Source organism: Salmo salar, chromosome 26 (genome assembly GCF_965601325.2).
Source record: "Salmo salar chromosome 26, fSalSal1, whole genome shotgun sequence".
Lineage (NCBI taxonomy): Eukaryota > Metazoa > Chordata > Actinopteri > Salmoniformes > Salmonidae > Salmo > Salmo salar.
The window spans coordinates 9,750,359-9,771,814 of NC_138316.1; the positions used below are offsets into that span (position 1 = coordinate 9,750,359).

At 38.7% G+C, this 21,456-nt stretch overlaps 3 protein-coding genes across 38 annotated transcripts in view; all 3 read right to left on the reverse strand.

Annotated features, from left to right (window-relative positions):
- Positions 1–5,683: 5,683 nt before the first annotated feature.
- rerg (Ras-related and estrogen-regulated growth inhibitor) lies at positions 5,684–8,006 on the reverse strand. 2 transcript variants are annotated; one of them, NM_001141470.1, is given in 5 exon segments: positions 5,684–6,204; positions 6,207–6,549; positions 7,276–7,349; positions 7,523–7,579; positions 7,765–7,963. In NM_001141470.1, coding segments are annotated over 5 exon segments (600 nt in total). In that variant the 5' UTR covers positions 7,886–7,963; the 3' UTR covers positions 5,684–6,199.
- Positions 8,007–9,629: 1,623 nt separating this feature from the next.
- Positions 9,630–12,285, reverse strand: LOC145850189 (large ribosomal subunit protein bL21m). 4 transcript variants are annotated; one of them, XM_014175056.3, is made up of 7 exons: positions 12,146–12,285; positions 11,756–11,795; positions 11,491–11,576; positions 11,127–11,290; positions 10,758–10,810; positions 10,510–10,613; positions 9,630–9,756 (listed from the first exon to the last, which is right to left on the reverse strand). In XM_014175056.3, the coding sequence occupies exons 1-7, from the start codon at positions 12,237–12,239 to the stop codon at positions 9,692–9,694; spliced, it is 606 nt and encodes a 201-aa protein (XP_014030531.1). In that variant the 5' UTR covers positions 12,240–12,285; the 3' UTR covers positions 9,630–9,691. The 4 variants fall into 4 exon arrangements, with proteins under 4 accessions (XP_014030531.1, XP_045563889.1, XP_014030534.1 ...); XM_045707933.2 differs by having other exon boundaries at positions 11,491–11,579; positions 12,146–12,278; XM_014175059.3 differs by having other exon boundaries at positions 11,756–11,827; positions 12,142–12,278.
- Positions 12,286–15,626: 3,341 nt separating this feature from the next.
- LOC106587097 (CUGBP Elav-like family member 1) overlaps positions 15,627–21,456 on the reverse strand; it is a 62,037-nt gene continuing 56,207 nt past the window's right edge. For 31 of the 32 annotated variants that reach the window (XM_045708077.2, XM_082969385.1, XM_014175082.3 and 28 more), the window contains one exon: positions 15,627–21,452. In XM_045708077.2, the coding sequence (XP_045564033.2) occupies positions 21,325–21,452 (128 nt within the window). In that variant the 3' untranslated portion in view covers positions 15,627–21,324. The remainder of the gene's footprint in view (positions 21,453–21,456) is intronic. The other variant, XM_082969382.1, reaches the window with a different exon arrangement.

The window sequence follows — 21,456 nt, forward strand, 5'->3', positions numbered from 1 at the left end:
CACACACACACACACACACACACACACACACACACACACACACACACACAGCAGGGGGTCCTGAAGAGCAGCCTATAGTCCCTAAGTGGGTAGATGTGATAGAACTTCTCAAAAGTGAGTTCCAGAGGATTTAGAATGGAGGACCAGACATCATGTAACTTCTTCAATTCAACACATAACTCCCCCCCCTCCCCCTAATAAATATGTATTATTTAAAGGGAAAAGAGTTGGAGACTAAAATAATTAAACTGAAATCTGAAGTGTCGGAATATTCTCTCATTTGAATGAAAGTATAAATCATGAACGTGTGAATAAACTAATAATCAGGGTTTTGGTTTTGTAACAAGTACGTGCCAGTGCACACACACGGAGGGAATCTACAGTACATGATGTGCTATGTTTCCAGTATCTATAGAGTAATATCTGAGATATTACTTGACAACCAAAAATGCAACTTTGTAAAAAAGATATACTGTATTGCATGTTTAATTAAATGGAGCCTGTTCTCTGATTACCAAAGTGTAAACATAGCAGGTGCTTGAGTCCTCACTTTAATCAGTTTTATTCTGACCTTTTTCGTAAGAAATGGACAGAATCACCAGACTGCACAGTAAAAGCCCACTATAAACTGGAAGTTGGCAAGAGTGTTGAGGCCCAAGGCAGTTTTCAATCCTGGCAATATGAAAGCATATGGTTGAGCAAGGCGCACACTGCAAACGCTGTAAGTGTCTTCCCTACAGAGCCATCATAGTGTGGGCAGATAGAATACAGTGTGGGAGAACTTGATGAGAGACCTCAAAACACTGGCAATGGACTGCCTCACAGAGCCACAGTGCAGATGGTTAGCACTATGCTTTACACCAGTGATAGAACCTACTGGGAAGGTACAATTGTCATGTTAATGGATGGGTGTATTGACTATAATTTTGGGATATAGTCAGTGGCGGTTATAGACCATTTCAACTGGGGGGGGCCAAGTTGGGGCCAGTTGTACTGTTAGAGGGGCCAGTTACATTTGACGTTATTGTTGTCATATCGTTTTCTTCACTGCATTGCAGGCATTAGCAGGCAAAAGACCATGTTCATAATCATCATCGTTGCCACTGTCTAATAACGGATGTAAAAAAAGAACGATAGCAAAAATGTGTTATGTAAAAATTATTTCATACTCCACATTTAGCCCCCCCCCAGAACCGCTAATGGATATAGTGAGTACATGGCAAACATCAACACAAAATAATCAACAAAAACCAAATTGTTTTGGTCCAAGTCCAAGTTATAATACCTGTATCCTCTAATAAACAGATACAGCAAGGAATCAATAGACACAGTCCTAAAAATGCACAATCAAATCAGAAGACAAAAGTAAATAAAAAGGATTATCATATATTGATTTTGTTCACAAAGACTCACGGAAAAATAAGACATAAGGAAGGACAGTATTTCTGTGACATGTATTTGAAGAAAACCTGATTTGTTACAAGATACATCAAATAAAACATTTTTTGTATCTTCAAAACGCTCAAGATCTATATAGTGGAAGTTTGGAAACTAGTATTGTTTATAAAACATATGTAAAGCTATTTTCAAGAAGTTCAGAACATAGCTGTAGATTTGCTTCTTTCATGGATGCCACTCTGGTACAGACATAGGATCTTAATTTGATCACCCTGTTGCAGGAGAACCTTCCTGCAATGCAGGTTTATAATTTAGCTTTAAAAAGACTTCTGAAGTTCGTCATTTCCACTTTGAAATTTTAGAAACATTTATCAATCCCAACAAAATGTCCATCAATTATAATCCACTTAAATATTCACATTTCCTGTTGCTGCAGGGTGATTTTTGTGTCACAAATTGGCTCAAATCAAAGATCCTACATCTGTGCCACGACCAGTAGACAAATCTTTGATCTGAATCGCCAACAAAATCCAAATAACCGGGTCAGGTAAGGAAAGGCAGCTTCGATCATCTTTTAATAATTGATTATGTGGGTTAGACTTCCTGTCTAGACCCCGAACAAGGGATCTATTGATTAGAAGCCATTGCTAGAGACACCTCCCCCCTGGGCACGTACGTGCCTTGCGTGCCTGGTCAGTAATTCACCCATGGTTACTACAAGGTTTAGATAACTGACTAGCAGTTGCCTGACGACTCAACATGAATTCTTCCGCTGCTCTATCGGCCGCTACATACTTCATTGCGGAGAAAAAACGAATGTTCGTCTGTGTGGAGTGGCAATTGGCCGGAGCAATAAGGCCTGGGTCGCCAGGCAAGGCTAGCGGATAGACTAATTTATCTATTAAATCTTAGCTGACATTGGCTAATTGAGTGACTGTCAGTGACTGACATAACAAGAGGGAAAACTGCTGATGCACTACCAAATTTCTATATTGCACGGGTGTGTATTCTGCTATTCTAACCAACAGTAAGTTGAGACCCCTACTGACATCCTGGTTGGTGCCCCCTAGCGGCCTCTTATATCGCTTATGACTAAAAATGGCGCTGATCAGTTGTGTATATCCAGCTATATGCCTTAACGCCAAATAAATGGAAGAAATCTGGAAAAGATATGATGATTATCTTTTCCATTCATTTTGGATTGTGGTATATAGTTAGATACACACACCTGAAGGTGTGGTGAATGGATTAATACTGACATTACTTTTGACATCTGAAACCATCCAACAAACTTTGATTTTGGAGTGTAATGTCCATTTAATGGTCAACATTTTGTCAGTCTGTCACATAATGTCTGTTAGTCTGTATCAATTCAGTTTCATACATACGTGACCTATGTCCAAGTGTTCTTTACTTCAACCTGCCTGCTGTAAAGGAACCTTTGTTATTAGTTGGCCTATGCTGCCATCTAAGGATATATATATTTTTACCCGGAATTGAGGCATTACAACACACACGCTCGCCCACACGCACGAACACGCACACACGTCTGTTGAAAGTCTGCTTGTCATCTGCTGCCATCAGGTGGATTTTCCCCTCCCAGTACTATCCAATTTGAGGTACTAGTTGTGTCAGAAGGCACCCGATAAAAATGAACAGATCTGAGCGTCCAAACCGAGGTCTCATATGGATTTGCTGTTCATATGTTAGGGAAAAGATAAGATATGTATCAGATATTCCAAATAATTGGCAAAAGATCAGAATTCGGTTGCCTGTGTGAATGCAGCCAAATTGTACAAAAACAGCACCCTAATTAAAATGTAATATAGTGGTGCAGCGGTCTAAGGCACTGCATCGCAGTACTGCGGCATCACTACAGCCTGGGGTTCGATCCCAGGCTGTGTCATTACTGGCAGTGACCGGGAGTCTCATAGGGACTTAACCCGGAAGCCAGTGTCGGGGGGGGCTTTACTTGGCTCATCACGCTCTAGCAACTCTTTGTGGTGGGCCGGGTGCCTGCAGACTGACTTCAGTCTTCCTACACATTGGTGCTTCTGGGTTAAGAGAGCGGATGTTAAGAAGTGCGTTTTGGCGGGTCATGATTCGGAGGACGCATGACTCGACCTTCGCCTCTCCCGAGTCCGTTGGGGAGTTGCAGTGATGAGACAAGATTGTAAACACCAAATTCGGGAGAAAAAGGGGGTAAATAAATGATTAAGGTGAGGGTTAGGGTTTCAGTGAAACTCTCATATTTAATGACTGAGTGGAATTTCTTTGAATTACACTGAATTCAATTCTAATTCCTGTCACTCAAATTCTCATTCTATATCCTGCGGGGTGGGGCCAATTCAATTCAAATTTCAATTAATGAGTTGAATCGGAGTCAATTACAAAATGTTGAATTGAGCCTAAGGCTGGTTTATGTTACTGTAGGGTATCTGCTGCTGCCGCTAGCACATGGAACAACTTTATTCTTGGAAAAAGTGACATTTTGAAATAAAGCTAATCTTTTCAATTCAAGATATTTGGCAACGGTAAGTGTTTGGAAACCTCAGAATCTGCTTTTTTTTATACTACACTGACCAAAAATATAAACGTAGCATGTTGATCCCATGTTTCATGAGCTAAAAGATCCTAGAAATGTTCCATACGCACAAAAAGCTTCTCTCAATTGTTGAGCACAAATTTGTTTACATCCCTGTTAGTGAGCATTTGTCCTTCGCCAAGATAATCCATCCACCTGACAGATGTGGCATTTCATGAAGCTGATTAAACAGCACGGTCATTACACAGTTGCACCTTGTGCTGGTGACAATAAAAGGCCACTGCCAATGTGCAGTTTTGTCACAAAACAATGCCACAGATATCTCAAGTTTAGAGGGAGTTTACAATTGGCATGCTGACTGCAGGAATGTCCACCAGAGCTGTTGCCAGAAAATCTCATTTTAATTTCTCTACCTTAAGCCACCTCCAATGTCGTTTGAGACAATTTGGCAGTACGTCCAACCTGCTTACCTTCGATGACCACTGACACGATGGAGAAGTGTGCTCTTCACGAATGAATCTGTTTCAACTGTACCTGGAAGATAGCAAGCGTTTATGGTGTCATGTGGGGGCGAGTGGTTTGCTGATGTCAACGTTGTGAACAGAGTGCCCCGTGGTGGCGGTGGGGTTATGGTATGGGCAGGCATAAGCTACGGACAGCAAACACTACTGCATTTTATTGATGGCAATTTGAATGCACAGATATACCGTGATGAGATCCTGAGGCCCATTGTCATGCCATTCATCAGCCGTCGCCACCACCTCATGTTTCAGCATGATAATGCACAGGCCCATGTCGCAAGGATCTGTACACAATTCCTGGAAGCTGGAAAAGTCCCAGTTCTTCCATGGCCTCATACTCACCAGACAAGTCACCCATTGAGCATGTTTGGGATGCTCTGGATCGATGTGTACGACAGCGTGTCCCAGTTCACAGCAATATCCAGAAACTTCACACAGACATTGAAGAAGAGTGGGACAACATTCCACAGGCCACAATCAACATCCTGATCAACTCTATGCGAAGGAGATGTGTCATTATTCTGCATGAGGCAAATGGTGGTCACACCAGATACTGACTGTTTTCTGATCCACACCCCTACCTCTTTTTTTTAAGGTGTCTGTGACCAACAGATGCATATCTGTATTCCCAGCCGTGAAATCCATAGATTAGGGCCAAATGTATTTATTTAAATTGACTGATTTCTTTATATGAACTGTAACTCAGTCAAATCTGTGAAATTGTTGCATGTTGCATTTATATTTTTGTTCAATAGCACCCATAAGCTTTGTTTAGTCATCTTCTCCCTGGTCTTCACAACTATCCATCTTTCCATGTGTATAAATATCAAATTAGTATAGCCAATATACAATACATTCCTTGCACCCCCCGCACATCAAAGCAACTATAGCAGTCTTTTCTATTGCAGGTGCCCCTAATCGTAAAGGCTTGTATCAGGTTTCAGAAATAGGATCCTTTTTAAGGCCCTTTTTACTCAAAAGCCCTAAACTGTGCTGAGTATATGGTTAACATGAATATTTGATGGGGCCACTTTAAGTTCCACGTTATCTTTTGTGTATATACAGTACCTCAGATAGTAGGTGTAGTTTGTGGCTTTCAAAGAATATACTTAAACATAAACATCGAAGCAGGTAATGGTTTCTACTGCCTTAAAGATCGATCTTGAGGAAAGATCAAATACACCTGCCTCTTCTACTTTCAAAAATATACTCTCTGTGTACATCTGCAGAATGTTCATTTTATTCTCATGATACTGCAACAAATATTTACATTTTATTTCTAGATGTTTTTGATATTTAGTTTGTTGTTCATGTCTCATCAAAATACAAAACAGAATTGTAATACTCTTATTACGCTTGATTTTAATCTTATCCCCACAAATATTTATAGAATTACATTCTACAGTAATTGCTAGGTCCATCTTCCGACCGAATGTGTCCAAGTCTCTTATCCAGGTATCCAGGTGTCCAAGTGTATCACTTTCCATAGAGCACTAACACAGCTATTCTAGAGAGGCACGCTGCCAGAACAACATGTTTCACTTTTCCCCTGTGAATAGCCAAATCACAGGCGCTGTTCAGAGCCCCAACCCATCCGGCTCAGTCAGGCAGGAAGTCCCTGAATGAGCTGAAGCTGAAGCTGCGGCCAGGGGTGCCAGGAGGATTGGAGTTGATCCTGGGGATCTTCTCCATCAGCTTGGAGACTGCTCTCCTGCGAAATGAGGCTGGGGAAGTGTCAAGTTGCTGGATCACATCTCCATAAAGAACACTAAAGACGGCCGCTGTCTCTTCCCATCCGTCACGCACTGAAATCTCATGGAAGGGCAGTTTTAGGCCCTGTGACAGGCCTTCTCCATCCTCAGTGCTCACCATTCGGTCAAACTCAAGGTCCTTCTTGTTGGCCACAATAACTATGGGTGGAGGCTCAGGGCTGCACTTGCGGGCGCCTGAAGAGGAGTGGATGTGATTGACGAGGAAACAGAGGCGCATGACCTCGTCAAAGCTACACCTGTCTGTTACAGAGTACACAATCACAAATCCATCTCCCCACTTTATCTTCTCTTCGATCAGCAGGGCATCTTCCTCCTTACAAGAAATGTATATTTAGATATAGAACTGCAACAACAACACAAAAATCATATATCAATAAAAAAACTATACCAGAGTATACCAAACATTAGGAACACCTTCCTAATATTGAGTTGCACCCCCCCTTCCCCCTTTTGCCCTCAGAACAGCCTCAACTCGTTGGGGTATGGACTCTACAAGGTGTTAAATGCGTTCCACAGGGATGCTTCCCACAGTTGTGTCAAGTTGGCTGGATGTCCTTTGGGTGGTGCACCATTCTTGATACACACAAAACTGTTGAGTATGGAAAAACCCAGCAGTATTGATGTTCTTGACACAAACAGGTGCGGCTGGCACCTACTACCATACTCTGTTCAAAGGCACTTAAATCTTTTGTCTTGCCCATTCACCCTCTGAATGGCACACATACACAATCCATGTCTCAAGACTTTAAAATCATCTGGTCAGCCTATGTCATGGAAAGAGCAGGTGTTCTTAATGTTTTTTATACTCAGTGTATATGATTGAGTGGAATGTATTTGCAGAAATAATATGGCCAATTGACTGGTAACACATAGGTCTTCAAACTGCTGACCATGGTTGCATTATATTAAATACTCAGGATTCTGAATCTGGACAGAAACATGAGTGGTCAATGATGATTAGATAGCCTACAATTCTATGTCAAAACGATTGTTTCATAGGAGGATTGCATAACTGTTAGGTTAAGCCAAGCACGCTCACCTGCCCTGCAGTGTCCAGTATTTCAAAGTGTACCACATCACCACCAATAGACATCTCATGTCTGTATATGGTCTCTGCAGAAAGACATGCCAATTGTTTGTCAAACTTGATAGAGTGATCCATATTTATATTATATTCGTTCTAATTATTTATTAGTCCTTAATACACTAGGCTACACTGCGTCTTTACGCATGGCATGACATATCGGATTAAAGTCGACGCAATCCCTCTCCCTCCGAATACCTACCGAGCGTTGGGTCATATTCGCCAATGAATCTTCTAGTGATAAATCGCACAGCCATTGCTGTAAAATACGAAATGAAATATGAGTTTTATGAAAATTACTTTTGATAGATATTACACGTGTGAAACTGAAGCAAGTCTGGAACTAGAGCGCAAATCAGGATAATCTGATGATAACACATAACCTATGCTATAATATTTTCTACATCAATGATTGTTTCTATGCTAAAGTGGCTCTGTGCTTACCAGTTTTGCCAACAGCCGCTTGGCCCAATATCACTATCCTGACCGTTCTCGAAGACAAACTGCCTGTCTTTTTCAAAGTTCTTGATAGACCAAAATTGGTGGACATGGTTTCTTTATCCATTGGATGTTGTTAAATTAGTAATCAAAATCAACATTCAAAACCATAAAAAGTTTCCAAATCATATTCGATGCGTTCCCCGAGCTCAACGAGATTGTACCAGCACCCGCACTCCTGAATAGCAACCTGGACTCAGGGGTAGACGTAATATAGTAAACAAAAAGCCTGGCCCTCAAATGAGTATATGTTATGTATGGTATGTATTAATTTGTGGATGTCCATTATCCATTTATTATATGTTACGTATTAGAATTCGTATGGTTAACTAACCTTAACAATTTAACCTAACATACTAAGTAGTTGCTAATTAGCTAAAATGCTAAAGTTGCTCGTGATGACATTCAAACACACAACATTTGGGTTACTAGACGTCCACCCTGCCCAGACAGTAACATTCTGTCTTATATAATCATACCATACTACTTTGAGAGAGTTTTAAAAGAACCGACCTCAGTCCTCTTTAAAGTGAACTCTGGGGTAGAAAAACAAAATAAGTCAGTTCTCTTTATATTCACACTGCCCTTGCCTTTCAATGAGGAATCAAATCTTTTGCCAGTTCATGTCACTTATTTTGTGGGCCGAGTCCTCTTTGCATTCACATTGCTATGTTTAGAAAGGAACCAAGATATTTTCCAACATGTACTCTGGGTTTTTACAAAGTGCAGGACAAGCCATTTAATCCAAATGTGTTATCGGACAGCTAGATATACCTACTTACATTTTAGAAGCTAATAGATTGCATTTAGTTAAAATATGAGACATATTCATTAGAATCAGAAGATACTATTAACATGTACATTTGATTGGTAACAGAATACATAGCAATAGAGTAACTGCAGAATAAATAATGCTGTCATTGAAAATTGTACACCCAAGGTGGGCTACTGCCCCTTTAAGAGCTAGAATAGATTGCCTACACTATGTTGTGATTTTCACCAAATATGTTGTCTTCTCACACTATTCAAACTCCACAATCAATAAACAGCTTATGAAGGTCTCTTAGCCTATAGATCACATATAGCAAAAAAACTCTTAACAAAAATAAAAGTAATTGACAATCGCTAGTCAATATCCAAAAACAGCAGTTTTTCCCACAAACATGCAGATCCTCATCTTCTCTCTTTTGTGACACCAACATGAGGGTTTATGGCAGGGGAAACAGTGTGGTGCGGGAATAATGACAAGCGAACTTGGGGAGCTTGGCGTTCACATTGTCCTAAAAAAGTGAACCAGACCCCAAATTCAAGCAAAGCCAAGTCAGACCACCTCTCGAGATGGTCTCAGTTCAGATCGCTTCGGGGGCTCTTTTGAGGGGTCTGAGTTCTTTTGGAGTGTTCACACTGCACACAAAAAATAAGCGAACCACACTAAGTTCACAAAAATTGCCTGAAAGGGACCAAGTGTGAAATCATTGTCTCTGATTTTCGTTTACTATGTTATGTCTAGTCTATGAGACCAGACTGGAATACCTCAAGTTTTCCTTCTTTTCTGTCTTCAAGCTAGGTTTCTCAACTCCGCAACATATCATATGGCTATTTGTCATATAGGCGAGAAACTGTGCCTGAATTTCACCGATTTCATAACAGATTCATAAATAATTGACCTTTGACAGATTGTTGTAGATGTACAATATAAGCACATCTGCTTACATAAAAAAAGGTAAATTTACAAAGATTAACTTTAAAGATACCAAATGTTGTGTATAAATAAATACGTTTTCCCATTATATTTTCATACTGAGCACGTGTTCTCAATTTCAGTGGCACATTCACAGACCAAAAGTTTATTTACAATTCAAAACATATAGCATCATGTGAATCTGGGAGCAACTTCAATTGTGTTGATCCGAAGCACTGTCTGTGGTTGCACAATAACTGAAAAAGGAAAAGACAATAGTTAGTCTTGCAGCAGCCACACTTATGTAGCATTATTCTGAAAAACATACTGTCAGGTTATTCATATTGCTTTCACAGAATTTACTTCAGAGGATGAATATCCTTTAGAATGTTTGAACATATAATTCATGAAAAATGCAAGGCCTCAAGTGTGCCTCTCTTTTCTGTTGTGATATCCTGGGTCATTTCCGCTCTCTGGAGAGATGTAATGTTCCTGTTTACTCCAAGAAAACAATATCAAATTATACTTGACCAGTAATTGGCATGTGTGGACAGAGGAATTTAGGTCATTCATTGAAATCTAAAAAAAAAGATGATTATGATCCATCACCCAACTATGTATCTCTTAATTAAAAAGTGTGTAGTGTACCCATTCATACAGTGGTTTCCCACTTTCCTTTTCTACTAGCTACCTTGGAATGTGTCACTTTCCCACAGTAAAACTCTTGCAGCTTTTACACACTTTGTTCATGCTGACAATTCTCCTTGGGAAATTATATTTGATGTTTACATTAGAGTGTTGTTGTTTAGATTGTTTCCCAATTAAATTAAAATACCCTTCATAGGAATATTCAGGGAATAGTGTTGTGCCAGCTTAGATTTGTACACTACACAATTTTAGATATTATTTTAACCTCATTGCTTAAATATCAAGAAAAACATTCAACATGTAAAAATATATATATATATATATATATATATATATATATATATATATATATATACACATACTTCTTTTCTTCTGGTATCTGTGTCTTTTCCAGAACCGCATGTGAACTTTGGGCCAGGATTCAGTCTTCTCTATGACAGTTGCCTCTACTCTGACCAAATCACGACTACATGTGAATAGAGGAGGGGAAATGGCTGTTAGAAATATAACAACAAAAAAGTGCAGTATATTCTACGCCTTACTGCATACATTCAAAACCCAAACATGCATAATTTCCCCTTCAGTTGAGATATAGAACTAGAAAACTTACCCGAGTAGGGGCCTCCCAATCAGTGTGAACTCTTCTCCACCAACCAGCAGCACCTATTAGATGGAAGGATTTTGTCCATAAAAAAAGTGTAGTCTACACGACTGCACTTGATTCTAGGATCTACCAACATTGCAGTTAACAGACTTAATTTGTGTGCCAAACATAGGGCAAGCGAAAGTACATGTGTTTGAGAACTGTAATTTAGTAATATCCATAAAATAATTTACAGGTAATTTACAGCAATAATTTACAGCAATGGATTTGGTAAGAGCATAAAAAGATCTGGGACAAGGCTAAAAAGATTTGGCACGTGTGGAAAATCAGTCCTTTCCAAATAGTAATAACACTAAGAATATAAAGCTCACAGACCTTCTCAAGTCTAATCTGGTCACCACATTCAGCATCAATGCGGTTTTCAATGAGGATCAGGTCCTCATTTGTCACTTTCCATTGTCGACTTGCAAAATGGACAACTGCAAAAAGTCTTCCATAGTCTTCCTTTGCAAGGACAGTGTTCACATTTTCTAGAACCACTGAAAGGCAATGGGAGAGTGATCGTTCAGACACAGTAAATTACAAATACAATGAGTCTAAAGATTGATTTAGCCCTAGGCTGAAATGTTATGTCTATCTTTCACTCCAAAATAGCTATGTATTAAAACGTTTTAGAGGACAATTATTTATCGTAAATAGTCCTTGATGCGTGTTTAATGATATTGCTTTATCAAAACACCTTTGTGCTGCCTCTCCTCTTCGTCACGGCTGATGTAGGACATTTCTGGCCACAAGGGTCTGGATAAGGACGTCTGTGGTACATAACTGCTGGGGCACATGAGCCGAAATTGCGTTATTTTGAGTCTATCATATTTTGGATGGGTGAAGGTGTTCTCTTTAAATAACTTGAAATCAGACATCACACAGTAAGAATTGTAATCTAGAATCAATATGGAGTATGAAGTAATCATTTTACATTATAAAGTTGAGTGGATATACTGTACCTTGATGGTAATTTGATGCTCTGAGAACTTTGATGACGTGCTAGGGCAGGACACAGAAGTCCCGAACGACAGCTCTTCAATTAGTTTTTTTTTCCCCTCAGAGAGAGATTGATCCTATTCATTAATCTCTGAAATACACGCTTGTTGGCTATAAAGTACTTACACACCAAGATTATGCTCAATACATTCAATAGCTACCAATTTTATACAGACGAGACGCATTAATGAAAGCTGCTGTTTTCCCTTTTGATTTCAACACAACACTCACCAAGTTTATGAGATGTAATGGTTAGCTAACGTGCAAATTTAGCTTGCTCTATTTCAGAGATAATACACTGCACGAATAATTCGACCAGTTTAGATTTGTCGACATACGGGTAAACAACCTACCCATTTGATTAAGAACAGGAATTTTCATATGTGATTGTAATCTCCAACACGTTCTCAGCATCTCCAGATATCCATTCCTCAAAGTCAGCGCCATCTTGCTTGTGAACGGTAGGTGTTACAGTCATTATATTCCCCGGATTACTGTCAAGTAAAATAAATTCCATAAAAAAACTTGCTATTTGGAAATTAAAGATGCACTATACATAAATCCTTCGCCATTTCCTAGTTGCTAAAATTCTAATAGTCGCCTAATTTCATGTTGTGACAAAACAAGCAAGAATAGTGTAGAGATGTATTGTACTGTCTAAACTGTGAAATACATTTTCCATAACCAAAAATATTGTATTTTCAGCTGTTTGAAGCTGGTGTACAAAACCGAAAGAAAAATACCAAAAAATAAATGTCAGAATAGGAAGGATATAAATAGCGCACATAGAACAGAGCTACTGGTTTCAATGAGATATATAAAGCACATTTCTATGTGCATTTGGTCGGTCGCCCAAATAATTACATATTGCAGCTTTAATAAGACCCAACATTTCACTCTTTTTTTGTTGCAAAACAAGTATTGAATAGATAAATGCAGTGGAAGGCAGAAATAGGTGTGAATGAATGAGAAATATGCTGCTACATACCTAAAGAATAACATATCATTAATAATACGCCAGCCACTCAAGTCATAGACTGTTCTCTCTACTACTGCACAGCAAGGGGTACAGATGCACCAACTCTGGAACCAACAGGACCCTGAACAGCTTCTACCCCCAAGCTATAAGACTGCTAATTAGTTAACCAATAGCTACCTGGAATATCTGTATTGGCTCTTTTTGCTCTAATCTCTTTAAACTCATCACATACGCTGCTGTTACAGTCTTATAGGTACTTTATCCCTACCTACAGTGAGGGAAAAAAGTATTTCATCCCCTGCTGATTTTGTACGTTTACCCACTGACAAAGAAATGATCAGTCTATAATTTTAATGATAGGTTTATTTGAACAGTGAGAGACAGAATAACAAAAAAATACAGAAAAACGCATGTCAAAAATGTTATAAAATGATTTGCATTTTAATGAGGGAAATAAGTATTTGACCCCTCTGCAAAACATGACTTAGTACTTGGTGGCAAAACCCTTGTTGGCAATCACAGAGGTCAGACGTTTCTTGTAGTTGGCCACCAGGTTTGCACACATCTCAGGAGGGATTTTGTCCCACTCCTCTTTGCAGATCTTCTCCAAGTCATTATGGTTTCGAGGCTGACGTTTGGCAACTCAAACCTTCAGCTCCCTCCACAGATTTTCTATGGGATTAAGGTCTGGAGACTGGCTAGGCCACTCCAGGACCTTAATGTGCTTCTTCTTGAGCCACTCCTTTGTTGCCTTGGCCGTGTGTTTTGGGTCATTGTCATGCTGGAATACCCATCCACGACCCATTTTCAATGCCCTGGCTGAGGAAAGGAGGTTCTCACCCAAGATTTGACGGTACATGGCCCCGTCCATCATCCCTTTGATGCGGTGAAGTTGTCCTGTCCCCTTAGCAGAAAAACACCCCCAAAGCATAATGTTTCCACCTCCATGTTTGACGGTGGGGATGGTGTTCTTGGGGTCATAGGCAGCATTCCTCCTCCTCCAAACACGGCGAGTTGAGTTGATGCCAAAGAGCTCCATTTTGGTCTCATCTGACCACAACACTTTCACCGTTGTCCTCTGAATCATTCAGACGGGCATGTATATGTATTCTTGAGCAGGGGGACCTTGCGGGCGCTGCAGGATTTCAGTCCTTCACGGCGTAATTGTTTTCTTGGTGACAATGGTCCCAGCTGCCTTGAGATCATTGACAAGATCCTCCCGTGTAGTTCTGGGCTGATTCCTCACCGTTCTTATGATCATTGCAACCCCACGAGGTGAGATCTTGCATGGAGCCCCAGGCCGAGGGATATTGAGTTATTTTGTGTTTCTTCCATTTGTGAATAATCGCACCAAATGTTGTCACCTTCTCACCAAGCTGCTTGGCGATGGTCTTGTAGCCCATGTAGGTCTACAATCTTGTCCCTGACATCCCATGGAGAGCTCTTTGGTCTTGGCCATGGTGGAGAGTTTGGAATCTGATTGATTGATTGCTTCTGTGGACAGGTGTCTTTTATACAGGTAACAAACTAAGATTAGGAGCACTCCCTTTAAGAGTGTGCTCCTAATCTCAGCTTGTTACCAGTATAAAAGACACCTGGGAGCCAGAAATCTTTCTGAGAGGGGGTCAAATACTTATTTCCCTCATTAAAATGCAAATGAATTTAACATTTTTGACATGCTTTTTTCTGGATTTTTTTGTTGTTATTCTGTCTCTCACTGTTCAAATAAACCTACCATTAAAATTATAGACTGATCATTTCTTTGTCAGTGGGCAAACGTACAAAATCAGCAGGGGATCAAATACTTTTCCCCCTCACTGTATATGTACATATCTACCTCAATTAACTTGTACCCCTGCACATCTACTCTGTACTGGTACGCTGTGTATATAGCCAAGTTAACATTTATTGTTTTACAATTTCCATTTCTCTTTCATTGTTGGGAAGGTCCTGTAAGTAAGCATTTCACTATTAGTCTACCCCTATTGTTTCCAAAGCATGTGACAAATATTTGATTTATGAAGACTTTATTCCAAAATAAATACATTTAAAAACTATATTTTTGAAGGTTCCCATGAGGACTTTTCCAAGCCTCAACACTTTGGCAAAAGCAAACAGAACAGCGTCTGTAGACACCTCTGTGGCAAAGCAACAGCTCCATTTTTTTAGGGGGAATACCAGTACTGTAGGTCAAATAATGAAAGTCACAGTGGGGTGCCAAAATAGAGTTGGCTGTGAATTGTGTATTTAGGGTTTAATATTACTGTATTGAATGACCATTTCCTTGTCAAGATTGTGGGATCTTTTTTATAGGCATTAGCAGAGAAAAGTATAACTAACAGAAGCAGACTCCAGTGCTGCAACCTTTGAAATACCTGTCCTTAGTCTTTGTTTTGCTTGCTCCAACCTGTCCCATAACGTTTTGTGGGTTGGTGAGAAAGACAAAACACATCTGGTCATTTTCAGCACCAGAGCCCATGCTTCCCAAATTGTCTTGTCAGGCCTCTCTCTAAGTTGTCCAATGGTAATCATAATGGTGGCCATACTCATGACACATAGGGTCATCAGACTCCCAGCAGGAGAATGGGCCTATCCCAGGCCTAAATTGAAAAGGCTTCCTGCTTTTACAAATTGCAGTAAATCAAGATACCAGTAGGGGTCCACATGTAAAGAAATTAGCTTAACTTGCAATTCAGGCTCTCAACAGGGATCTGTCAGCGGTGTTCCCCTACCATGAAATGTACTTTGACGCAAGCAAAAATATGTTCAGGAAATGTACCTTTTCTAGTTGACTCAGATATTTCAACATATTATGCCTTCATATTTTCTTCAGAGAAAAGAGCAAATAGAGACAATTTTAATATGAATTTTTAAAATGTTTAATTGTACATAAACAAACCAACCAAATAGGGATCACAATTTTGGCTCACAAAATGACTGCTTATTGAGTGTGCACTTAGCTTCACGCCTGTGGAGACCGTGTTATCCTTAATCCAAAACATTTAAGACAATATCGAACTGAAATTATTAAAAAAGCAACTGTTTTGGCCATGTAATAAACTCAGCAATGTCTCACAGCAAAATCACAACATTGTAAAACAAAACAAATATAAAGAAAAGATTTTAATTGAATTCTACTAAAGGCGACTTCACAGAAATGCATTATTTTATCAATTAATATTACAGCTGTACAGACTAAGGTTTGGTCATGTGGCAACTAAGCTCTACATGGTTGAACTTCTTGAATTTCAATGTCACATTGTGAAATATAATAACTGTGTTCAAGTAGAAAAGGCAAAAACTGTACAAACCAAATGTTAAATAGAAAATCAGTCACTTTGTACCAATAATAATGCTAAAAATATCCAACAGGTTTCTTTTTTAGGATCACATTTAAACTCAGACCTAGCAGCTGACAAATCTGGAAATACAAATCTGTCACATAATGTTAAAATGAAATGAGCCCAGTCAATCCAATTACAATTTGTCTATTTTTTCTGTAGGCCAATTAATTTAAGGAGATTCCATCCAACACATTTTTGTTGAACAATGGGAGATCAATAACCCAGAGAAGTGTTTTTTAACAGTGAAAATAATTAAAGGGTAGTTCTGAGTACAGAACATGTGACAGTTCTATGATGTGGGAAGAGGTTCCATTTCCAAAACCCAACCCTGGTTTGAGAAGAGGGCCCTGACGTTAACCAACAGGGATGGAGCCATGTTTTAACTACTGCAAAGACAAATGGTTTGTATAGATGTGGACCACTTAAATTATGACAGTAGAAGGGATTCATATTGCGTAAGTAAAGCAAATTGACGAGGTTAATGCACAACGACACACACTTAACATGGCAAAAGTTATCAGACAAAATCATAAGGTCAGATAAAGCATCACTTCACACGCTACAGACAGTGCCAATGCAATACAACTATATTAAAGACAGGGTATGCTAATAAAACCTGTGCTCTCTGGGAATAAAATACAAAGTTTATCAGGACCTGCATGAAAAAGGTAGTGTTTAGCCTTTATTATGAGACAAAAACAAAATCACTCCCAACCCAACATAATTAATCCCAAAGTGCCTACAAATAAACCTTTAAGGGCACATGCTTTATAACCTGGTTTTAATGCATGAGATCTTTGATTTTGTTGTTTGACCTAGTTTGGGGACTATTGTACTACAGAAAAATCTAAATAATTCCAACACCTAACTTCACCTCAAATCCCAATATAAAATATGGGTCTCTAAAATTAGTCTAAACACACACATGAAAACCTACAAGGTACAACCCACCACATTAACGTTGAAAAAGAAACCAACCCCTACTTTTTGTTGCCCAGATCTTAACTTCAGTGGGTAACGTGTAAGAGATAAATGTGACCAACAGCATCGTTTGGCACTAGTTTATTCATCTTTTTTTAATTTATTCTATAACAAAACGCAATCACATTTTGCTGAGGATTTCAGTGCAGTTACAAAAAACATGCATGCTAAATATATATTTAACTGTGAAAAGAAAATCAATTCTGCTAATTTTATTATTCAGACTAAGGATGATTTCCACACAAAAGGAAATTAAAACATTATGTGCCTGTGATGACTTCACACTGAAAGACAAAAACAGTGATTCAAGTGTATATCATTGTCACTCAAAAGAAACTCCCAAAAAATTACCATCATGCCAACTAGCCTAGCACAAAATTACAAAGTCATCCCCAGTTCAGCAAAATGTGACCAAAGACATCCTAAAAAAAGTGTATAACTTACAAGAGAGAAAACACCCAAACACAGAAGTCGTTTCTATAAATTGATTGGTTGTTTTCAGACACAAAACAAAAATAACGTAGGTTGGGGGCGCTAGGAAGACCGCTCAAAATATAATGGGAAAAAGAAATTAGTTTTACTATTAAGGTAAAATTAAATAAAACAAAATGAAACACATTTGGAAAAATTGAGTGGTTATGTCAGTAAGTTCTACAAAAATAGATTCTCTTTTTTGCTTGTAACAATACTCATGTAGCTTTATACATAGATTTTCTTGGCAGTCTTTCTAGCGCACCCTACTGGCAGCACAAAGGACAAGAGAGAAACACCCCCCCCCCCCAATAAATGCCAAAAGCTAACAAAGGTCAAAAAGGTGAACATTTCAAGCATCAGAGAAGTGCAGAGGACAACGAACTGGACGATGAACTTTTGACGTCACATCAACATGCTAGGCAAACGATGAACAAACGGGCACGAAGATATCTAGAATAAAACAAAACAGGGAGACAAACCTAGGTTAAAGCAACAACGGAAAAAGGAGAGGGAAGAAAAAAGAAAATCATGAATGATTATCTTTGCATGGGGAAGGGGGGGGGGGGTCACTACCAGATTCACAATCTAAACACAGAACATTTAATGTGAGACAGAAGAGGTGAAAGGACAGAGGGGGAACACAAGCAACATGCGATCAGAGAATGGAGGTGAGAACTTACAGGACACAACAGCGAGACACCACACTGACTGCCTACTACTTACTGTACAGTCAACATTTGTGACTTAGTATTACGTTTGAGGATTTTTAATACAGTAGTCAAAAATAAAAAAATGATTAGTATTCCAATTTCAGAAAATATTCCTCCCAAGGGGTTTAGTGCCGTCTGTCCCAATGTGCTTTTATAATTTCCTTACTGATTGTAAAAATGGCAATTTTTTTGATATTCATTGCTTGTAATGAGTCACCTGGGTTATGAGCCAGCAATATTAGATGAAGTGTGCTTTGACAGAATGATCTATGAGAGCTGATTGTCAACTAATCTCAATTGACGTTTCTCTTTTGGTTTTGTGCTTTATCTGTTCATAACTCCATCATATGCAATGCAGCTAACTTACATCCACAGCAAAACAGTGAAGTACAGTATCTGGCAAGGAGGTAACGTCTTTTTAAATAAGAGGCAGTTTGTCAATACAATACAGAAAGGGTAAGTAAAGAAAGCGCAAACAAACTTCAGACATTTTACATAAATGAGTAAAAAAGTTTAAGCTATAAAACTTTAAGACTACATTAGTCTGTTTCACTTTGTAAACAAAACAGCTTTTCTGTGAGTGTTTGGCATCTTCTCATGTTCTCTACCATAATCTGCTGCTATTCTTAAGGATTTGTCTTGTGTACGCTTACTCAAAATTATGCCTTTCATACAAAACAAATGTATGAGATGTACAGTAAAGTTTACAGTGATGGTTTAGTTCATATACAACAACTATGAACAACTATGTGCCCCCATCAGTTGAGAATCAGTCTTTGGACTTATTTTAATGGCAGCAAATACCCTTGACTTAACCCTGCTTAAGCCTATTTTCTCAGTTGGTATTGTTATGCACATGGAAATAATAGTTAAATAGGCACATCTATTCTTAAAATGTAAGGGGACTACTGTTTCGAAACCTTTAGCAGCACTGGCAAATCCTACTCATTGACAGTTCTATACAAAATTTCCACTTGTTGCACATGAACAATAAATACTTGAATAGGGCTACACAGGTCAGTAGTTTAACCCTCACATATTTAAATGTAGTAACCAACGTCACATTAGGATTCTACAAAATACTGTTGAAGATTCTTGAAAAGGATCATTTAAATTCAGATAAATAATATAGGCAATAAATAGTTCCCGACACTCGGGAGAAGTATAAAACCCCTATAAAAATAGAAAAGGCATAATAGTTTTGTAATATACATCTGGACAATTGTTTATTTACCATTTCCATAAAAACACTTCATAAGTTAATGGAGGTCTAAGAAACTGATTACTGTGTTGTAGTGATAAACATTTATTTAACGTCGCCAATCATGAAACGCTAGCGTTTTCAGTCAATAATAAATACACACACTGGAATAAAAATCTGCAGGGAAGCCAGTATTTTGAGTGAGTAGTCTCATCTAACCAGCTCAGAGGTTTAGCAGACTACTTGAACTGAGGATGACGAAGAATTACAAAACATTTTGGTTAACACAGAGGATAAATAATAATAAAATAAATAATATCTACTTATAACATTATTTTTGCATCAGTAATTAGTAGAGACGATTGGATAAGTTAGGATGAATCTGACAAAATGTTAACTTTTAGTGTTGCACTTTTCCAGAACACTCACTATTCCTGCAAGCCTAAAATGCCAAGTGATATTCCATTTAGTGTTAGCAATAGGACTGATGATCTACTTGAACTGACTGCTAAAAACAGAAAGGAAATAGATTGAATGTGAATATTCTAAATGGGGCGGAATGCTCGTTTGAAGCTAAAGATCATGGCAGAATAGAGACTGCATAAGTTATTGCCACTATTAAAGTTACTGTTCCTCACTTAAAAGATATGTGAAGGGCAGCATGAGACAGAAGGCCAAATTTACACATCTGACAGGTGGGGAATAAAATTACTTAAGCCAGATGACACCATAGTGGCTGTGTTCATTAAAACTTAAAGTAGGACCCAATTATACCTCCCTTCAGCACAGTATCTGTTAAATGATGCAGGACCCCATATTCTCTATCAGATATTCAATTGAAAAAAGGGGGAAGTATTTCAGATAAACTACACTACATGCCTGAAGCAAGGGTGTGGCATTTTGACATTGTCTTGAGACAAATCAAGAGGTTTGCAAGTTAAATATCTCACAAAACCATCCAAGGCAATACTGCTGACGTCTTACAAATCAATGGATTCAGAGTTGTAAAAAAGTATATTTTGCGCCAAAATATAATGTTGAGGAAAGAAATTCAAGCTTCTTGTTGGTTGTTGAATAAATAAACAAACAAAATTATAAATAATAAGTAAAAGCCTACTGTATGCATTGTATTCCTGGTACAGCATCACAAATAGACTTCAGGCAACTTATACAAAATAAAAAATAAAAAGATAATGGCTCATCTGCTGGAGTGAAGTCAGATCTTGCGTACATGTAGATAATTGATCATTTCAGTTGGCAAACAGCTATTGTTTTCTTGCCATTATCCGGTGCATGGTCTGTCCATCCTCATTTCAAAAAGGCAGTTTTCTGGAAGGCTCCGCATGACGCTCAGTGTCCTAATGTACTGTATCAGTTTACGAATGCAACCATGGGGATGGTTTGGTTATGATGGGATTCATTTGAAGTGGGGTCAGGGGGCATGGGGCAGGATTAGGTGGTGGTGGGAGCAGGAGTAAAAAATTAAGGGGATATTTTGGCAACTGGCTGTCATTGTGCAACATCATTATGACTTAAAACTTTTACACAGCAAACTAATGACCACCTTAACTTAAAAACAAACTAATTCAAAACCAAAACAGAATGTAAGTATCCAGTTTCAGTTGAGCAAAATCATATACTTGTTTTTGTTTTCTGCTTGCGTTTGTTAATACAGAGAACAAAAAGGAGTGACCCCAGCAAAGTGATCATCTTGTCATGCGCAAAGGGAGAGGGAAGAATGAGGAGGGTAGGGGGTTGAAGCAGGGTTTTAGTTTCTTATTCACACACTCCACTTACCAGAAAAAAACATTTCCTAACCAAGTCCAATTGAGAGATAAAGTGCTCAGTATGGCTTGCTGTCATTTTTGGATCGCTTCAGCTGCACCTTTAGTCGCTTCATACCAATTTGGAAACCGTTCATCGACTGAATGGCGGCCTGAGATGAGACTGGATTGTCGTAACTCACAAAGCCTGT